The sequence below is a fragment of the Genypterus blacodes genome, unplaced genomic scaffold, assembly GCF_046128005.1.
Source record: "Genypterus blacodes isolate CSIRO-AG114 ecotype Tasmania unplaced genomic scaffold, CSIRO-AGI_Gbla_v1 ptg000055l_1, whole genome shotgun sequence".
NCBI classification, from domain to species: Eukaryota; Metazoa; Chordata; class Actinopteri; order Ophidiiformes; family Ophidiidae; genus Genypterus; species Genypterus blacodes.
In genome coordinates this window covers 5,231,137-5,248,907 of record NW_027466867.1, presented here as the reverse complement: position 1 = coordinate 5,248,907, position 17,771 = coordinate 5,231,137, and the positions used below count along the sequence as shown (strand labels likewise).

Below are 17,771 nucleotides of genomic sequence, written 5' to 3'. Positions count from 1 at the left end.
GTTAATATCAAGCAAAAATGATCAAAATGGTAACAATGGTAGGGAAAGACAGCACAACACCTCTGAATGGTAGTAATAACATTTCATGTTCAACATGTTGAATGTTTGTGTGTTGTTGGGTTTTATATCGTGTTATAGTGCCGCCTTCATGTGATCTCTCCAATAATAATAAAACTACCTCCAAAAATATAAAGAATTTTCCTTTACTTACTTTATACTGATTTATCTGCATACATACCTTCACTTCTCTTCACCCGGTTAGAAAATAGGATTTGGTGTCGTGTTGGACACATTGGATAATACATTTACTAATTTACTTCCTTTCGTGTCCAGTAGGTGGAGACATAAATATCGTGTGCAATGTTTTCCAGCCGCAGGATAACGCAAAGAAGAAGGAACGCGCTCATTGGCTAATATGGTTTCGGTTACGTTCCTCTTTTCTCGAACCTGATTGGTTACATTGTGAGGAAAGAAAAAAGCGTACCTGCGACGGCGCGTCCATGTGTTCAACATACACAAACATTGTGTGTTGGAGCAACAGTTTAAGTTAGTTTCCTGAGTCACTAATGCCGAGTTAGCCCATCTTAACCAAGTTTGTCGGACATAAAACACTACGAGAAGGATGAGTTCAGGTACGTGTGCATTCTTTCATATTACGTGTGAGGCTTGCTAACATACAACGAAAACAGTTTATTATTGTTGACAAAATGTTATTTCTCGTCTCGGGGTGTCGTGGGTGCTTTGACTACAGAGTGGACCGCGGAGGACATGCTAACGCTTCTCCAGGCTATGAGAGCCAATGTACCAAAACGGAGCCAACCGAGCACGTATCGGAAGGAGCAGAGGAGGCTGGACTGGAATAACGTGGCTTTTCACCCGCACTCTGCTCAAGCATGTCAAAAGAAGTGGAAACAGATTTTACAGAAGGTGAGCCACAGTTTGAGTTGCTCTCCAGCATCCAAAATATGACATCTGAAGAGTATGGCTATCTTCAAAATACTGGAATGGTGCATTAAAACAAGAATAGGGTGTTTAGTCTTGTTTTTCTTGCTCAGATGCGCAGAGTTCGCTCCCTCACAGAGCTCCTTGATGAAGCAGAAGATACCCTTGCTGAACCTTTACAGAATGGGAAGGTAAGCAAAGTCAGATTCAAAAGCTTTCTATTGTCTGTATACTATCAGCAGATACTGGGGTTTGTGACATTGGAAGCAAATGAGAACGGGCTGTCTGTGCATAACTTTTTCAGCAGATCCACCCGGAATTACCCAAGAGACCGAAACCTCCGAACGCCATCTTTAATGAGGAGAACTTTGCCAACCTTCAAAAGACACACCCTAAGTTGAGCCAAGCACAACTGATGAAGCTGTCTAATCAAAAGTACAACGATCTCCCGGCTGTACAGAAGGTACCGGAGTAGAGAGGCTGCTGCTCAAACAGTGACTCACATTGTGGTATTGCTTCACGTCTTTGAAGGTCAACGATAAATCAAATGTTTCCGTGTAATTCCAGGCCCCATACATCCAGAAATTCCAACTTTCAGCTAAAGAATACCAAAAAAAGTGGGGGGAGTTCAGGTAATAGATGGTATAAAAAAACAAACATTCATTGTCGTCTCAGAATGATGAGATAGTATGTGTGTTCTAAATGTCTGCCCTAATGCTTTGTCTTTCAGGAAAAAGTATGATCATGTTAAAACAAGGAGGACCAAGACACCCAGCTTAGATGTAAGTAACGGCAAAGTTAGACCAACAGAGACGGAGGAAACCAAGTTCATGTCTTCTCCATGCTCGACCTGTGATCTATCCCTTCAGCTCAGTCTTTGTTTCTTTCACAATGGTAGGAGGACGATCGCAATAATAATGAAGATGGAAAGACGAAAGCCCACAACCCACCTCCTAAACCCCCGAAGTAAGGAGTTCACTGAGACACACGGAATTGATTTGGTGTTTTTACATTCACATGACCAACTTAACATTTCCTGACATGTTAGTATTATTGTGTTAAATAAATTGATTCAGATAATTCACTGGTAACTGAGCCACCCCATAAGTCAATGTACTTAAATGTTTGTGTCTGTGTGTTTAGGAATGGCTATGTTCTCTTCTGCAATGAAGCAATGGCATCCTCTACAAATGAGTCTTCATCGTGTTGTGAACAATGGCGAAAGCTGTCTGACACACAGAAGAAGGAGTATAAGACCCGCTGTGAACAGGTCTGCACACACACACTCAGACCCGGTGTAATGTAGTTGTCCTTTGCCATCACCACACTCTGAACTCAATGTGACACGTGTTTATTTCTTCCAGCTGAAGAAAGAATACACAGAAATGATGAAGGAACACTTGCATGTAAGTAGAAAAAAAAGTTACACTGAACTCGGAATACAGCAGAATTCTGATGATGATGACAGTATATGTGTTTTGAAGGATATTGATGAGGAACAGCCGCAACAGAGCCCAGAAAAGAATGACGTCAAGAGGCCAGAACAGGGAAAGGTGAGAAATAACTTCACAGCTCCCTCACAGATTTGGCTGTGGATGGGAAAGGAATCTGAGCCAGGACATGACATACAATATCTGGAGATCTTACAAAGACGCTGGAAAACCCTCAACACGTTTATTTATGCCAAAAGAACGACAGCAGATTGGTTTCATCACTTTAAATAAACTCATCACATTCATAATCTAGGACATTGATGGTAGAGGAGCCTTTTGTTTCTTCATCAATGTGTTTTTTTGTATGTTTTCATTCAATTCATGTTTCATCTTTGTAAAATACTTCTTTGCAGAAACGTAAATGCAGGGCTGACAAAGAAAGGATCGACAAAGAAGAACAGAGGCCCACCAAGCGCAGAACATCTGTGAGTTGATGTGATGATGCAACACCTACAGTGCTGGGGAAAAAAGTATTTGCTCCCTTTACAGATTTCTTCTGTTTTTGCTGTTTTGTCACACTTAAATGAGTTTGATAATCTGAAACATTTAAGTGTGGCAAAAACAGGAGACATCTGTAAGGGGGCACATTTTTCACAGCACTGTTATTGCAATACACATCTCAAAAATACCTCCTGCTAATGTTGTCGTCTGATCGCTGCTCATGTGCCAAACTTCCTTTTACTTGATTTAGTCCAATTGTCAATTTAAAGACAATATCCATCTTGGTTCTCCTTGGAACACAACAATGAATTTTCCACGTCTCATCTCACACACAGGATTCAGAAGATGAAGCCCTGGAGGACAGCAGCAGTGATGGAGATACATACTATTTCAACAGCGATGAGGTTGGAATCCCACACACATCTCTATTACACCAAACAAATATCTATGAAGATGTTATGAATACACTTTGTTCGATGATCCATAGGAAGAAGGGGATGGACGTCGCCCATGGTATTGTCCGCTATGAGAGGAGGAACCTCTGCAGAATCACCACACACATCTGCAGTTCAGGAAGACGAACAAGAGGTGTCACAGTTTTATGTGTGGCAGCCATGTTGGCTGTGAGGCTGCTCTCCTGCAGTGTGCCACAGTTTACTTTCATTGTTATCCAAGCATGTTCTAATCAGTGATAAAAGAGACTGTCAACTCAAATGAAAAGTGAGTTGAGCTCAATAAAAACACATTTCACAAAGTGGAACAGTCTTTTTTCAATAAGTGTTCACTTGGAAAAGCAGATTCCCTTTTGATTGCTGTAAAGAAAATTCTAATATTCCAATTAAAAAATGTTATTTAAAAATATTTTTGTTTCTAATTTGGGGGCGACACAGGAAGCTTGACACACACTTTGAAAAATGTTTTGAAATCGTTATTATTCCAGGTAGTGAGAGAAAGCAGCCTTTAATTGAAATCGCTTTCTACTATACGGTTTTAACTAATTACTCAATTCGCTTATAAACCTTTTGAAATAAAGAATTAATTGGAATGAATGTAGATTTTTGAAAGATCTGGCTACATGCAATGTTTTAATGTGATGATACGTCGTATTTGTGGCTATTGATACGTAAATAAAACGTAAATCCTTATTTTCCGTGATGAAAATAGCGTCTAATCAGGTTAAAACGTGTCGTATGTGAAATGACTCGCACGAAGACTCATTTTGAAGTAGAATGAGGTCGAACAGTGACTCACATCCTTGCGTGGATGACAAACACTCAAACACGGGCAGTGGGAGAAGCGCCTCGTTGAAACTCGTGTAGCGATCGATTGCTCCTGTCTGATCTCTCTGATGTAAAGATGGATGCCTGCCGACATAGGTAAATAAACACAGTTAGCATTTTTGCATGGCTGCGGTTGCGGTTTTCCTCGCCGATCCTCTTTGGATCAGTACTCGGGGGAGATTTGTCCCGGTCCGTGGCTCGTACGTGGAGTTGTGAAGCGAACAGCCGCAGTGCTGCAGTGCTGCTGCGGGGGAACAAGCCTCGCTGTATCTCCTGTTCATTCTCCAACAGCAAAATTATTCAGTCGGCTACAAACGTGTTACTTTGCGTGGAATTTACTCGGCACGTTTCGGTACATTTCACACGTCTAGTTTGTAGCTGTGCCTCTTGATCTCGGTGTTTTTGTGTTGTAAACTCCTGCCATTGTCAATTCCTCCCTATTCACAGCCACGCTCTTTGTTTTGTTCTGCAAGATTCTGGCTAAGCTAAGCTCCACTAACCTACACATTAGTACAATTGTTTAACATAAACATACTGATCGTTGAAAACTGAATCCCCAGTGTCTGTGTGTGAATGTGTGTGTCTATCGAAATGTGCTACATCAGCGCTAAGTTATTTTCTTCTGTGTTATTCGTAGGTTGTAAGCGTGGGAAGTAACTCCATGCCAGTGTGTATCGTGCAGTTGTAAGTGGGTTCCATCTTCTTCAATGCGTTTTTTATCGATCACACACCTATGTTGATTTATTAGTTGGACAGAATTGAATGCTGCCGTGTTGTTTACTGTGTTTTCCCTCGTCGCGCAGCCCTGTTTTGGCCAATGCTTGCTGCACTACAGCATGACCACAGCAGCGTCGGCTCATCTGGTAGTTCTGGCAAATGAAAATGGAGGAGGTTTCAATGTCCAGCCTGGACAACAGCAAGCTGGAGGTACTGTAGAGAAACAGCAGCATGGTGAAGAGGATTGGTGCTGCGTGTGAAGCAGAACAGACAACAGAACAATCCAGCTGAACTGGCTTTGTCTTGTGTCTTTGTCTCCTTACCCAGTGCCTTGCTCAGGACATCCTGTCTGACCTGGTGGAGGATGCCTGCCTGGGTCTTTGCTTTGAGGTCCACCGAGCCGTCAAGCAGGGATACTTTTTCCTGGATGACACGGACCAAGAAAGCATGAGGGACTTCGGTGAGCAACAAAGTCATTCTCAAGTTTGCTTAGATGTACAATAGATTAAACCAGACAGTTATCCTGCAGCACCAAGACAACAAACAAGACTATCCACAATATAGGTTTTGGGTGAACAGGTATCAAAAATAGGTACATTATCTTTAATACAAGTATAGGTAAAATGTGATTGTATTAGAGATATTTCACAATACACTATTTGTTGTGTAAAGAGGCCTAGGCTGAGTTAAACGTTCTAAACTGTAATGGCTTGTGGGAGTAAGCTTCTTTTCTCAGATCTGTTGCACCTACAAGAAGGAGGGCAGTGGTGGTTTGCATTAAAGGGTCCTGTTACATCCTGGAGGAGGGGCGAAGTACCTTTGATGATCTTCTCAAGTGTCTTTATCACCATGGGATAGTGGAAAACTGTATTTGCTGTTCAATAGAATGATAATATGGAATACAAAAGGTCAAGGGGAAGCAATGGAGTTCTGTGATGATTACATTTTCATATTAAAACCCTCTTTCCAGAAATTGTGGACCAGCCGGGCTTGGATGTCTTTGGCCAGGTGTACAACCAGTGGAAAAATAAAGAGTGCGTATGTCCAAACTGCAGCCGGAGTATTGCTGCCTCACGCTTTGCCCCGCACCTGGAGAAATGCCTGGGAATGGGACGCAACAGCAGCCGCATAGCAAACCGCAGGTACGTGAGCACAGCTTCCTCCACAGAAAACCAATATTATCCTCTTATGCATTCAGCAAATGGGATTATAATAAATAAGGAAAGGGGAGCTATTAAATAATGCAAAACTTGTGATTTCAACAAATACAACAGTTACAAAACAGTTTTTACAAAGATAAAGATCAGATTCTTCTGACAAGGCGTAATCTTCAGTGTGTTTGTAAGTACTGCTGAGTCACTGTGTGTCATGCCTTTGTCCTCTGGGGTTTTTTTTACAGGATAGTCACCGGTAACAACACCAACAATAAGTCAGAGAGTGACCAAGAGGATAACGATGACGTCAATGATAATGACTGGTCCTACGGGGCAGAAAAGAAAGGTGATATGACACCCCAGACCTTTTTCCCATATGGATTTTCCATTGCTAATATAATCCCTGAACATGTGTGGAATTACTCTGATGTTTTTCAAATCTAAAATGTAATGTGTTTGCTTTTACAGCCAAGAAAAGGAAATCTGATAAGGTACAGTGACAGTTATTGTTATTTTTTTTCCCCCTCTCTGTGTATTTTGATGTCCGACCCACTATATCTTGAAATTAAATTAAAAAAGACAGATATTAACTTGTGTGAACTTCTTTCACTTTTCTTTTTCCACCTCAGAATCCAAACTCACCCAGGAGATCCAAATCATTCAAGCATAAAAACAGTAAGTCGAACCACCAGCTGGCACGTCTATAGTTACTCCATCATCTTCTTCTGATCAATGGTAATAATGAATGAATGACACGCAGACTCTTATCTGTTACCATAGGCATGATGGGCCCTAGACGCCGCATGGACAACCAGGAAAGTCCACGCATGTTGATGAAAGATGAGGCATTCCCTCAATAACAAACACACCTTCTCCTACCTTTGTGTGTGTGTGTGTGCGCACGCACATATACACACAAACGGGCACACAGGAGAAGCTCAGCAACACTTTACCCTTGGACATATTTGTCGTTGATTCAATGGACATGGATTGATGTTATAGGTGACATTCATGGTGTTTGCTGTTCTGTAGAAGCAGTCCAAACCTCCCACTGTATACTTGACTCATTTCTTTGTATCAGAAAATCATTGCACCAACACTCTCTTTTTTTTTTGCTTTTGTTTTGTTTTTGGAGATGATTCTCTGAACTCCACTGCTCAGTGGTAGATTATGATGCCATTCTTCAAGTGGCCCAAGAAGAGGCAGCTGTGTGAAAACCCACAGCCCTTACAAAGGTCTGTGTATGTGCGCATGTGTTGTGTATGTTTCGGAAAATACAAACATTACTAGGCAATAGGTGTACTTATTTTTCCACACCATCGAAGACCTTGTTTTGAAAATTATCGCATTACCTACCGGACAATCATTGCTAATAATGGTTTGTCTTTTATTTTCACATTCACTCAGTCGAGCTCTCTAGTTCAACAAATTACAATACAGTATGTGTGTGTGAGAGAGACAAGTGACCCGTCTGTTGTCGTTCACCTGTGGAAACATGTCGAGTAAATGAAATCCTAATTGTACAAGCAGACACTTGCTGCAGAAAGCGGGTTTCTTTCTTTCTTTTTTTTTGGTGGATAGATTGCCTTGTTTTCTAGCGGAAATGTCTTTGTATCATGTGTTTACATTGTAAAGGGTTACATACAGTATATCCTTGGTGTGATGTGATAGTGTAAATATTCCAGTAGTTCAATTGCTGCTATCATGGGCTCAGTTTGTTCATCAATCTAGCATAATAAATGATTTGTTATCTGTCATTAGATGTGTTGTTGCATGAACTCAGGTGATGAATGTGGATTCTGTGGAAGAAAATTAAAACAATATAAGTTGTGAGCAAATTATCTTTATGGTGACCTAATTTGCAGAGCATTACCAACAGGGGATGCTGTTGATTAAATGATAAGGCTCTACAGACATTTCAGCTTTGACTGCACTGGTACTGCATTAACAAGAATACTACTGTTAGGGCTACCGGTCAAAAGAGATAAATGTATCTGTAAAGGTTGATGATTTATGTTTATGATGTACCAAAGCAGATCTAATCCATATGAAATGATGGTATCGCTTATAACATTGAGATACCACAAGTGAAAACTGTCAAAATGAGTCGGTGTATGCTGTGTCTGTGTGTTCCTCTGAAGCTTCTGAGCTCTGATGCAGATTCTCCCTCCTCTCCTCCCTTTCCCTTCACCCCTCCTCTGCTCAGTCTAGGTTGCAAGTTCTTTCCTTTTTTTCAATAAATTATCAATTATTACCAGCACTGTGATCAGCCTGCCAAACCACAAGGTTTTGCTCATGCATATGATTAGTTTATGTTTAAACTTTGAGACTGTTAAGTCTAATCTATGATTACATTTAGGATTAAGGCGCAGTATGGAGTTAATATTAAGTTTCATGTTCAGTCCATTTCCTACCTCATTAAATAAACAAATACAAATTTTATACATTTTCTAAAGTTTTGAAAGCTGTATTGTTTGCATCCATGGTTTGGATTACATTAGCAAGTGGTTTTCTTCTCCTATTTTACTGGCACATTAGCGCCCTCACCTGTCACTATGTGGAACAGCAGTTCACCCTTGGATTGATTTGGCTTGTCTTTACAGTAAACTGTTTACCAGTTTGACATGCAGGCCTCCTAGAAAGCGACTGATAATGATCCCAGCCTTCATAACAAGTTCCTAAATAATTAAAACTATGCGCTAAATTAACTGATAAAACGAAGACAAATAAAACATGGCTCAATGATGCTACAAGTGGTGAAAACGTACACAGTGTACCTTTTAGGTTAGACACAATTGAGTTAGATTTTGTTGTGGCTAAGGAATCTAGGTCACAGACGGTAAAAATCAGCTACAGTTTCCAAGCCAGCTTCAGTAAGATATTCAAATGAGAAGAACTAAGCCTGGTGAGGTAATGCATTAGCTTAGATAACAGCATAATCTCTCTGTTACTGAGTGCACCAACATTGATGTTTATTAATCTGGTCATGCTATTAACATGGCAGTTGACATCATTTACTCACTGTGTTAATCGTTGTCAAACGGAAATTAAAAAGTTAAAAGTGCATGAAACACACTGAACATCTTTAGCCACCTCATAGATGCACCTCTTCTCTGATGTCCTCTTACTACCACACACACTAAATTAATTTTGGTATTTAAAGTAACTTGATGATTTGACCATGTTTTGGCACTGTAAATTAATGAAGTGCAGTAATCCTGTACAGTAATCAATCTGTACAGTTGTTTTAATTATAATGACACAGTGATTTTGGAACGCAAAACACCATTTACTGTCAAAACACTTTTACTGGTGCTCTTTACCATCTAAATTAGAGTTGTTATATATGACGAGAAATATCCAAAGACCAATATCTTCCTTGTTACAAATTGTTCTAATAAGGAAGAGGTTTAACAGATAGAAACATGTGCTGCAAATCAGAGTAGCAATATTTCCGATGGCCACTGATGGCAGCATTTCCCATGTAAATTGAGGCTCAGCAGTTACAGTTGGTTGCGCCGAAGACAGTTTATCGACTGTCAGACTCGCGTTAACATGCTGTAGTTACTCCAAACAGCGAAAAGAGTTTCAGATAAGGATGTTTAGATTTCAGGATATGCAGAGAGGTTGACGACAAGCCGCGGCCAACACGTAGTGACCGACACAACGAGCAGGGGTTTGATGTAGAAGCAGATCCCGGAACTTGATGTGCTAGGCAGCGAGCTAACATTAGCTAGCTTTTTGTTGACAGAGTGCCGCTTGCTGTCAAACCGAACCAGAACTCAACTAAAGTGCTGTTAAATGCTGACGACATTGGAGCGCTGACGTCAAGTTGGACGTTCATTGTTATTTTTTCGGAGGGGGGGGGGGCAGAAATTGCTCAAAAGTTTTTGTAACTTTTAACCACGATGGCTGCAAGCAGAGGAAGCTTCACGGGTCCTCCGATGACTCCGAACGTGAACCTGATGAACGCGGGGCATCATGCGGGGATGAGGATGCCCGGAATGCCGCAACCTCCAGCGGGATACCCCCGCACCATGAGCTCGACCCCCCAGTACCATCAGGTAGATCGGCTACTGTCTTTGACTCTGTTGAATAGGTAAACTTAAAGTGTGATAAAAGTCAATTTAGCGGTCTTTACTTAATTATGTTTGGTATGTTCGGTTCTGTTCTGGCTAAATCCTGTTTTACATTTAAAAGCATATAGTTTAAGGCTGTTAAATTAGAGATATCAAATAAGAGGAGACTTAAACTATTCTGGCGTGGGCAGCACTTCCGTACTTTAAAATAAGTAGACGTTGTTGACGTTAGAGTTGTTTTTGTTTAATAAATCGAACCGATCGTTATTAAATGGCTTTCACACAGATGATTCATTTTGACCCCCTGTAGTTTTAAACAAGTGTTAGTAGTGCAGAGCTACAATATGTTATGTGTGCGTGTGTGAGAGAGAGAATCACGTGGGTGCCCGCAGCCTCTTGTCAGTTAGCTTGGAAACACTGGAAATGTTATCATCAACACCATCTGTTACACACAAATCCCGAGCCTGCATGTATTATCTCCCACCATCTCCACGGAGTTTGCCGTTAGTGAAATGCTTTTGTTTTACAGCTGCAACAGTTTGTCAGTTAGTTGTCATACAGTTAGCTTTTCTGTAATAAGAAAGAAAAACAGTTTACAGAGCAGTAAATAATGTGTTTTACCCTGATAAGTAGCCAATGTCAATGTATAAATGTGAAGAAATGTGCATTTATAGTGTTCTACTTCCACCACATATTTAAAAAATGCTAATTTTCATTTTACATTTCCTAAAATAAATAATCACGTTGTCAGTTTCCCTCCCCTCAGCGCCTGGGGATGCCCCCAAACAGAGGAGGCGGCCCCATGGGGTCAATGGGGGGCCAGCTCCCCGGTCCCTCTTATAGTGGTGGGAACATGTCCATGCGGCCGACCATGGGGCCCCCGTCTATGGACGCCTCCAGGAAACGCTTCCTTCATCAGCATCAACAGCAGCAGCAGCAAGAGGCTATGGGAGGCCTAAGACGAGGGTAAATTGAAGATGTGTGCGTGCGTGTGTGTGAGAGAAGGAGAGGAGGAAGAACTACTAGTGAAGAGGATGTTGATTAATCAAGACGATCTGGGGCCAAACCAAGGAAAGGCCCAACTACATACTGGAGAAAATGTTATTCTTTATGTTATAATCCACCGTAAAGTACAGTGAAATGTGTTCCAGTGTGTATTTTTAGTCGCAGCAGTCTGACGGTGTAACACTGGTCTTAATTCATGGAGTGCTTTATCATTTAGCAGTCTTATAAGTCACACTCTTAAACGCATCATGCAGACACGAGGCCTGAGTGTCAGGTGACCGGCCCTTCATGCTTTCACAGCAGCAAACACCAGTGGGTTGTTTTTGACTGCAGACTGCTCAGGGACGCCATGCACTCATGAATCTTTAGAACCGTGACAGGAGGCAGTGTTTACACTTTCATCCACAACTAGTTTCTTGTTTGGTGTGTGTTTCAGGCCCAAAAGACGCAAAATGGCTGACAAGGTTCTCCCACAGAGGGTAAGAAAGCTTTGTCTTCCTGACTCGTATTGTGGCTTGATGTTTTATTCTCATCATGGGTAGTCCCTTAATGCTTCAGTCTTGCTGTTGGCCCTTTTAGATCCGAGACCTGGTCCCAGAGTCTCAGGCCTACATGGACCTCTTGGCCTTTGAGAGGAAACTGGACCAGACTATTGCCCGCAAACGTATGGAGATCCAGGAGGCCATCAAGAAACCCATCATGGTATCTAATCAGAGAAGTTCAGAGATAGTGGATGAATGCTCTAGGAGCGAGAACATTGAACTATTCTCTTGGATGTGTAGTTGATCCTTGCTTGTAGGTTTAGGTTTTAGTGTTTGAGCTGTTGCCATCATAGATTTACTGATTCGTCCCATGTGTTTCTCCATGACACAGCAAAAGCGCAAGCTGAGGATCTACATTTCCAACACTTACACCCCCAGCAAGCCTGAGGGCGAGGAGGCAGAGAAGATCTCCTCCTGGGAGCTCAGAGTGGAGGGCAAACTGCTGGATGACGTGAGTGAATTACAACACCGCATCTGAATCTCCTCGCTCCGCTCCACTGTTGCTCCCAGCACCGTCTGAATCCAAGCGCTCAGCCTCTGTTATTGTGTTTCTGAACGCTGGCCCCGGCCTGTGTTCTTGTGTTCTTGGCTCGGTCCACGCAGCCAGATGTGTGTGTGTTCACAGCCCTCCCCTGCTCCGGTCCCACCACTCCTACTCATACACGCACACACGCACACACGCACACACGCACACACGCACACACGCACACAGGCACACACATTTGTGTTCCCTTTTTGAAACATGGAATTGAAACCACTAGCCGTTACATGCCGTGAGCTGACATGCATCCCCTCCCTCCAGCTCAACCCATCGTGTCAGTTGAGGCCACATGAAAAGAAGGAATCTTTTTTTTTCCCACTTCTTTTTTTCCTCCCCTTGGCTTTAGTTTTTTGAAGCATGTGTAGGAGTATTGCAGGGAGTACCAGAGAAGAAAGAATAGGATGTGAGGGAAGGAGCCATGTTGTGCAACTTGTATTTTGAGGAGGCTGGGGAGAGGGCGGGGGTGCACAGCTTTTCTTAGTTGTCAACAGTTTTGTGCCTCCCCAGGCCATAGCCACCACCCTATGTGGTAAAAGCCCAAACAATGAAGCTACACAGACCGACACAGAAGAAGTAAACCTGAATAGATAATCGGTTGATCCTGTTCCCACACTCTTCTCTGCACTTTCTGTTTTTAGCCTGGAAAGCAGAAGAGGAAGTTCTCCTCTTTCTTCAAGAGCCTGGTAATAGAGCTGGATAAGGAGCTCTACGGGCCTGACAATCACTTAGTAGAGGTATGACGTCACTTTGAAAGCATTTGATGCAACTACCTTCACCAAGCACAGTCCAGTCCAAATGATTTGTCTTGTCAAGAGCATGACTCGCATAACTCGCTGCTTTACTAGAACCTAGATGATGAAATGTGTTCTTTGCGTATAGCTACATACTGAACTTTGTTTTTTTTGCGATGTTCTTTCTCTGGCAGTGGCACAGAATGCCCACCACTCAGGAGACTGATGGTTTCCAGGTGAAAAGGCCTGGTGATGTGAATGTGAAATGCACCCTTCTACTCATGCTTGACCACCAGGTATGTGTAGAGGTATACACTATTTGCCTAATCCCTCGCAACAGTTGCATTCAAATGTAGCAAATCCTTTCATGAGGAAGCAAAGTCCACAGATCCCTGATGGCACACACTGCCTCTCTAACCCTCTTATCCACATTGTCGCTCCGTACTCTTCTTCTTCCACTCCCACCTAAGTTGTCAACGCCTCCTGCTTTTTCAGCCGCCTCAGTACAAACTGGATCCTAGGCTGGCTCGCCTGCTGGGCGTGCACACCCAGACGCGGGCCAGCATCATGCAGGCCCTCTGGCTCTATATCAAGAACAACAAGCTGCAAGATAGTCATGAGAAGGAGTTCATCAACTGCAACCGATACTTCAGACAGGTAGGGGAATGACTTTGAGTCAAACACAGACATCGGCAAAAAGTCCCTGTGCATGTTTGTAATTTGAAGAATGAAATAAAGTGAAGTAACCTGATAAGATGTTTTGTACAGTGAAACGTGTTTTCTGGCCAAATGTTGTGCAGATCTTTGGCTGCCCTCGCATGAGGTTCGCTGAGATTCCCATGAAACTGGCCGGCCTGCTTCAGCACCCTGACCCCATCATTATCAATCACATCATTAGGTAGGGGTCTGCAGATAGTCTCATAAGATTCTGTCTGTGTGTGTACATGATTTGGATTCGTCATCTCACTTCCTTCCTTATTCCAAACCAGCTTTTGACTTCTGCCTTCTTGTGTTTATCTCGTGTCGCGTCTCACCAGTGTGGACCCCAACGATCAGAAGAAGACGGCGTGCTATGACATTGACGTGGAGGTGGACGACCCACTGAAGGGTCAGATGAACGGCTTCCTGTCCTCCACAACCAACCAGCAGGAAATTGCTGCCCTGGAGATGAAGGTGAAGATGTTGTCTGTCTTCTACAGAAATGCAACAGTCTGGTAACTTGAGCAGTGGATTGTGGGTAGTTGTTGTCACATACTGTCTCCAAAGAATTAAATACAAGTCCATATAAAACCATATTTTAACTTGTGTAGCTAGACAGTGGCTACTCTTCTTGCACCGTTTCTAATGGGACCCTGAACTGGATACACAACTGTGTTCATTCCTGTTTCCACCGCAGATCCACGAAACAATCGAGTACATCAACCAGCTGAAGACCGAGAGAGACTTCATGTTGAGCTTCAGCAACAAGCCACAGATATTTATCAAGGACTGGTTGAAGTCCCAGTGCAGAGATCTGAAGGTAAACCAGCTTCTGGCACCACTAAGTCTACCAAAAGCAGTTTGATGGAAGGTTGGCAAAGTATTATTGCATGAATTTGTCAGGAGGGCCATAACTTTCTCTTCCACCACTTTTTCAGTGCTTCTGCTGTGACATTACAAGGACATTGATGAGACCATTGTCTGTTGCTTTTCTCTTATTTACCAGTTGATGACCGATGTTGCTGGGAACCCAGAGGAGGAGAGGAGGACTGAGTTCTACGAGGCGCCCTGGGTGCCAGAGGCAGTTGGCAGATATGTTTACTGCAAGGTAAGGAAACAGAGTGTATATCTATGCATACACTGCTGAAGTATTATTTTATACGGAGCTCTTTTAAAGTCTTTTTGCTACAAGTCTTAATTTGTTTGTTTCAGGTGCAGCAGAGACGACAAGAGCTGGAGCAGGTGTTGGGCATCCGACTCACCTAAAGCATATTCCAGCTATCAATGCAGCAAACGTGTCCTCCTAGCCACAAAGCCATCTAGATATGATGTCACCTTCTAATGGGGCACATAGCCTTTATTGTCATTCCATAGACAAGTGACACTCGTCAAGCCAATGGAGTCTATGGGACCGGTGGTGATGTATATGGTCTTAATTAAACTTTTATCTTTCTCTCATTTTGAACAGGTTCAAATGCTATATACCTGCTTTTGCAATATCTTTTAATTATGGTACAGTATGCTTAAGAATGTTTACGCATTGGTGCTATCTAGGTGATTTTCACCGTGTGTGTTAAATTTGAATGCATTTCTTGTTTCCTTAAACGTTTGAAAGCCATAACCTTTACATAGGAACATTACCTGATGACTGGTAGCCTCTCATTATACACAAATAACAGCCATGGTAGACATTAATTGTTTCATTCCGAAATGAGGCTTATGCACAGTGAAAACATTTAGAAATATAGTTATTATATTTCAAAAGAATAAAAAAAAAAATCAAATTTTAAGTATGAATTTTATGCCGACTATATTTCCTTATGGATAAATTATTTGTGATGAAACACTTTTTTTTTTTTTACTATGTAAGAATTAAGGAAATCTCTTATGGGAGAAAGATGGACCACGTTGTTTTTAATAGGACATGAGTTCACTCAGTCCAGCTGTGATTTAGTGGTGGAGCTTTGCTTTGTGCTTTTTCAACGTTTACATGCTGTTTTCATTTGTTATTGGGTGTTCACTGCCGCATTGCCAAGAATGGGCTCTTTGGGTCGAGTGCTTCTCCTTGGAATAATGGATCAGACCCTTACCTCCCAAGGTCAACTGGTGTTAATAAAATAGGAATGCATATGTAGTGTATCAACTAATTCCGATTGTTGTGTGCAGTTCATAGTTTTGTGCGTTACTTTTTTTATTGTAACGCCGCGTGCCAGGGTTTCACTCAAGGGGTTATATTATGAATTCTTCTTTTCTTGAACATTCCATGTAGGATGCCATTGTGCCAAACTTGAAAAAGGCACTTATATTTTGAGATATATTGCTATCTTTTTGTACTGTCTTTGTAAAATATCTGCATGTTGTGTATCCTCAATCAAAAGTTTATCTTTTTTTACATTGGGATTTTTTTTTTTTTTTTTTTACAATAAATACACTTAAAATGCTTGGTACTCCTAACAATGTGCTGTTTATTACCAAATAGTTATACAACATATCTCAACAGGTCAAAATGTATTTGTCACACATTGTTTTTGTTTAATGTCATTTGTTCAGGCAGACATTTGCGTTGCCTCGAGGTGTGTGTAGGCAGAACCTGAGGCCTTATTTGCACTGTAAAGGTCATTCCAGGAGGGCATGTTCAGGCTGGTAAGTAATTTCAAAGGAGCAGGTATGGCCGGTCTTACAGGTCTCTTTAACAGTTTCAGGCTTTGTGCGGGTGTTGGAAATCCGTGTACGCTTTAAGATAAAATCCCATGTTAGAATGAAACGGAGCACTGTGGACTGTTGATCATAATGCAAACCAAGCTTTAAGGTTTGCTCTGCTTAATACTTTTGTTACTTCTGTCTTTTTTTTTTTCTCTACCTCCAATCTCCACTGTGGTTCTCTTTGTTTTGCACTATACGTCTTAATGGTCACATGTTGAGCATTTACTTACATTACATTACATTACGAACATTTAGCAGACGCTTTTATCCAAAGCGACTAACATTACATTGCCACCCAGGAAGTTACAGAGGGGGGAGCAATTGAGGGTTCGGTGCCTTGCTCAGGGGCACCTCGGCAGGGACTCTAAGCGGAAGCTCTGCCACTGAGCCACTGCCTCCCCTTGAATGGGAACATGATCAAACCCAGGGAGAATTGGAGCAAAACACTGCAATTAAGGGACCAATTTCCTTTGTGCATGTGACATAAACCTGCTTAATGTTTGGTTTGCACTTAAATATGTGCAGCTGCTTTTTCAATCTGCACTGTGATAATATTTTTTCCATTCCAATATTTCTATTTTGACTGGTTGACGGTCGCGTTCCTTCATTTCCCAGGTTGTCCAAACATACACCACATACCCACTGTGTATCTTTTCCTCTTTGAGCTTTGAACAAGAGCATATGTTCACAAATAGAGCCTGGCATGTTTGTGATACCCAAGTGTTTCCACTATCCATTCTTACTACAGTAGAGTGGACAGGATTCTCCACACTTGAATGACCTGAAATTTTCAATGAAATGTTGTAAATGTTTGGCTTTTTTTTACTCTTCCACTCTTCACAGCAGTCTTGTGTGTAGTAGCTTGCATAAGTTGTATTTCTCTGTCGCAAATGCTAGTGCCTGTGATATCCCCAAACCTGTAACTGCTCCGATTTAGGGGCAGGATCCTCGTTTGTATCAGATGTGAAATATATTAGTGTCACTTGAGTTAAATGTCATGTGATTCACGTGTCCATCATTCTGAATGTCTTTATATAAACAACTCACTGGAAAACTGGGCTCTGTATTTCACAATGAGTTAAGGAACACTGAGGGATGCAAGTTGCTGCATTAGTTGTGTCCTCCAAATTTGGTCCCCGAAAGTTGTATTTCTCCGATGCTAAGACGGAGCAGGGTCCTGCACCTGAGACACACATTGTGTCAAGTCTTTTCCAACAACAAATCCATATAAATGGATAAATTTAAATAAATGAATAATTAGTTTGAAGCAAATGCCTTCTTGGAAAGTGAAGTATGCACAAAGCCGCTAAATCCCTGAATATATTTGTTTTTGGGAGTTGATATTTGATATGGTGCAAATGACGGCACACGTTCAGGCATTTGCAATAAAGGTTATTTTGGTGAAGTATGTTTGATGTTGTTCCACCACATTTAACAGACGGCA

General features: G+C 41.8%; 3 protein-coding genes across 8 annotated transcripts; all 3 read left to right on the top strand.

Annotated features, from left to right (window-relative positions):
• Positions 1–464: 464 nt before the first annotated feature.
• LOC143002186 (nucleolar transcription factor 1-B-like) lies at positions 465–3,963 on the top strand. Of its 4 annotated transcripts, none has more exons than XM_076152162.1 (13): positions 465–632; positions 752–927; positions 1,056–1,133; positions 1,250–1,405; positions 1,510–1,574; positions 1,673–1,724; positions 1,841–1,908; positions 2,086–2,212; positions 2,307–2,348; positions 2,427–2,495; positions 2,789–2,860; positions 3,212–3,280; positions 3,364–3,963. In XM_076152162.1, exons 1-13 carry the CDS (start codon positions 623–625, stop codon positions 3,403–3,405), a joined length of 1,026 nt encoding a protein of 341 aa, XP_076008277.1. In that variant the 5' UTR covers positions 465–622; the 3' UTR covers positions 3,406–3,963. The 4 variants fall into 4 exon arrangements, with proteins under 4 accessions (XP_076008277.1, XP_076008276.1, XP_076008278.1 ...); XM_076152161.1 differs by having other exon boundaries at positions 466–632; positions 1,247–1,405; positions 3,364–3,957; XM_076152163.1 differs by lacking the exon at positions 465–632 and having other exon boundaries at positions 808–927; positions 1,037–1,133; positions 1,247–1,405; positions 3,364–3,961.
• A 172-nt stretch (positions 3,964–4,135) lies between these two features.
• On the top strand, positions 4,136–7,784 carry atxn7l3b (ataxin 7 like 3b). Of its 2 annotated transcripts, none has more exons than XM_076152165.1 (9): positions 4,136–4,252; positions 4,794–4,840; positions 4,960–5,083; positions 5,201–5,333; positions 5,844–6,015; positions 6,273–6,373; positions 6,496–6,518; positions 6,657–6,702; positions 6,808–7,784. In XM_076152165.1, exons 3-9 carry the CDS (start codon positions 5,033–5,035, stop codon positions 6,885–6,887), a joined length of 606 nt encoding a protein of 201 aa, XP_076008280.1. In that variant the 5' UTR covers positions 4,136–4,252; positions 4,794–4,840; positions 4,960–5,032; the 3' UTR covers positions 6,888–7,784. The 2 variants fall into 2 exon arrangements, with proteins under 2 accessions (XP_076008280.1, XP_076008281.1); XM_076152166.1 differs by lacking the exon at positions 4,136–4,252 and adding an exon at positions 4,269–4,508.
• A 1,730-nt stretch (positions 7,785–9,514) lies between these two features.
• smarcd2 (SWI/SNF related BAF chromatin remodeling complex subunit D2) lies at positions 9,515–17,369 on the top strand. Of its 2 annotated transcripts, none has more exons than XM_076151974.1 (13): positions 9,515–10,091; positions 10,873–11,072; positions 11,548–11,590; positions 11,691–11,813; positions 11,985–12,104; positions 12,833–12,928; positions 13,120–13,221; positions 13,421–13,582; positions 13,726–13,823; positions 13,963–14,098; positions 14,322–14,444; positions 14,631–14,732; positions 14,837–17,369. In XM_076151974.1, the coding sequence occupies exons 1-13, from the start codon at positions 9,936–9,938 to the stop codon at positions 14,888–14,890; spliced, it is 1,515 nt and encodes a 504-aa protein (XP_076008089.1). In that variant the 5' UTR covers positions 9,515–9,935; the 3' UTR covers positions 14,891–17,369. The 2 variants fall into 2 exon arrangements, with proteins under 2 accessions (XP_076008089.1, XP_076008088.1); XM_076151973.1 differs by having other exon boundaries at positions 10,858–11,072.
• The last annotated feature ends 402 nt before the right edge of the window (positions 17,370–17,771 follow it).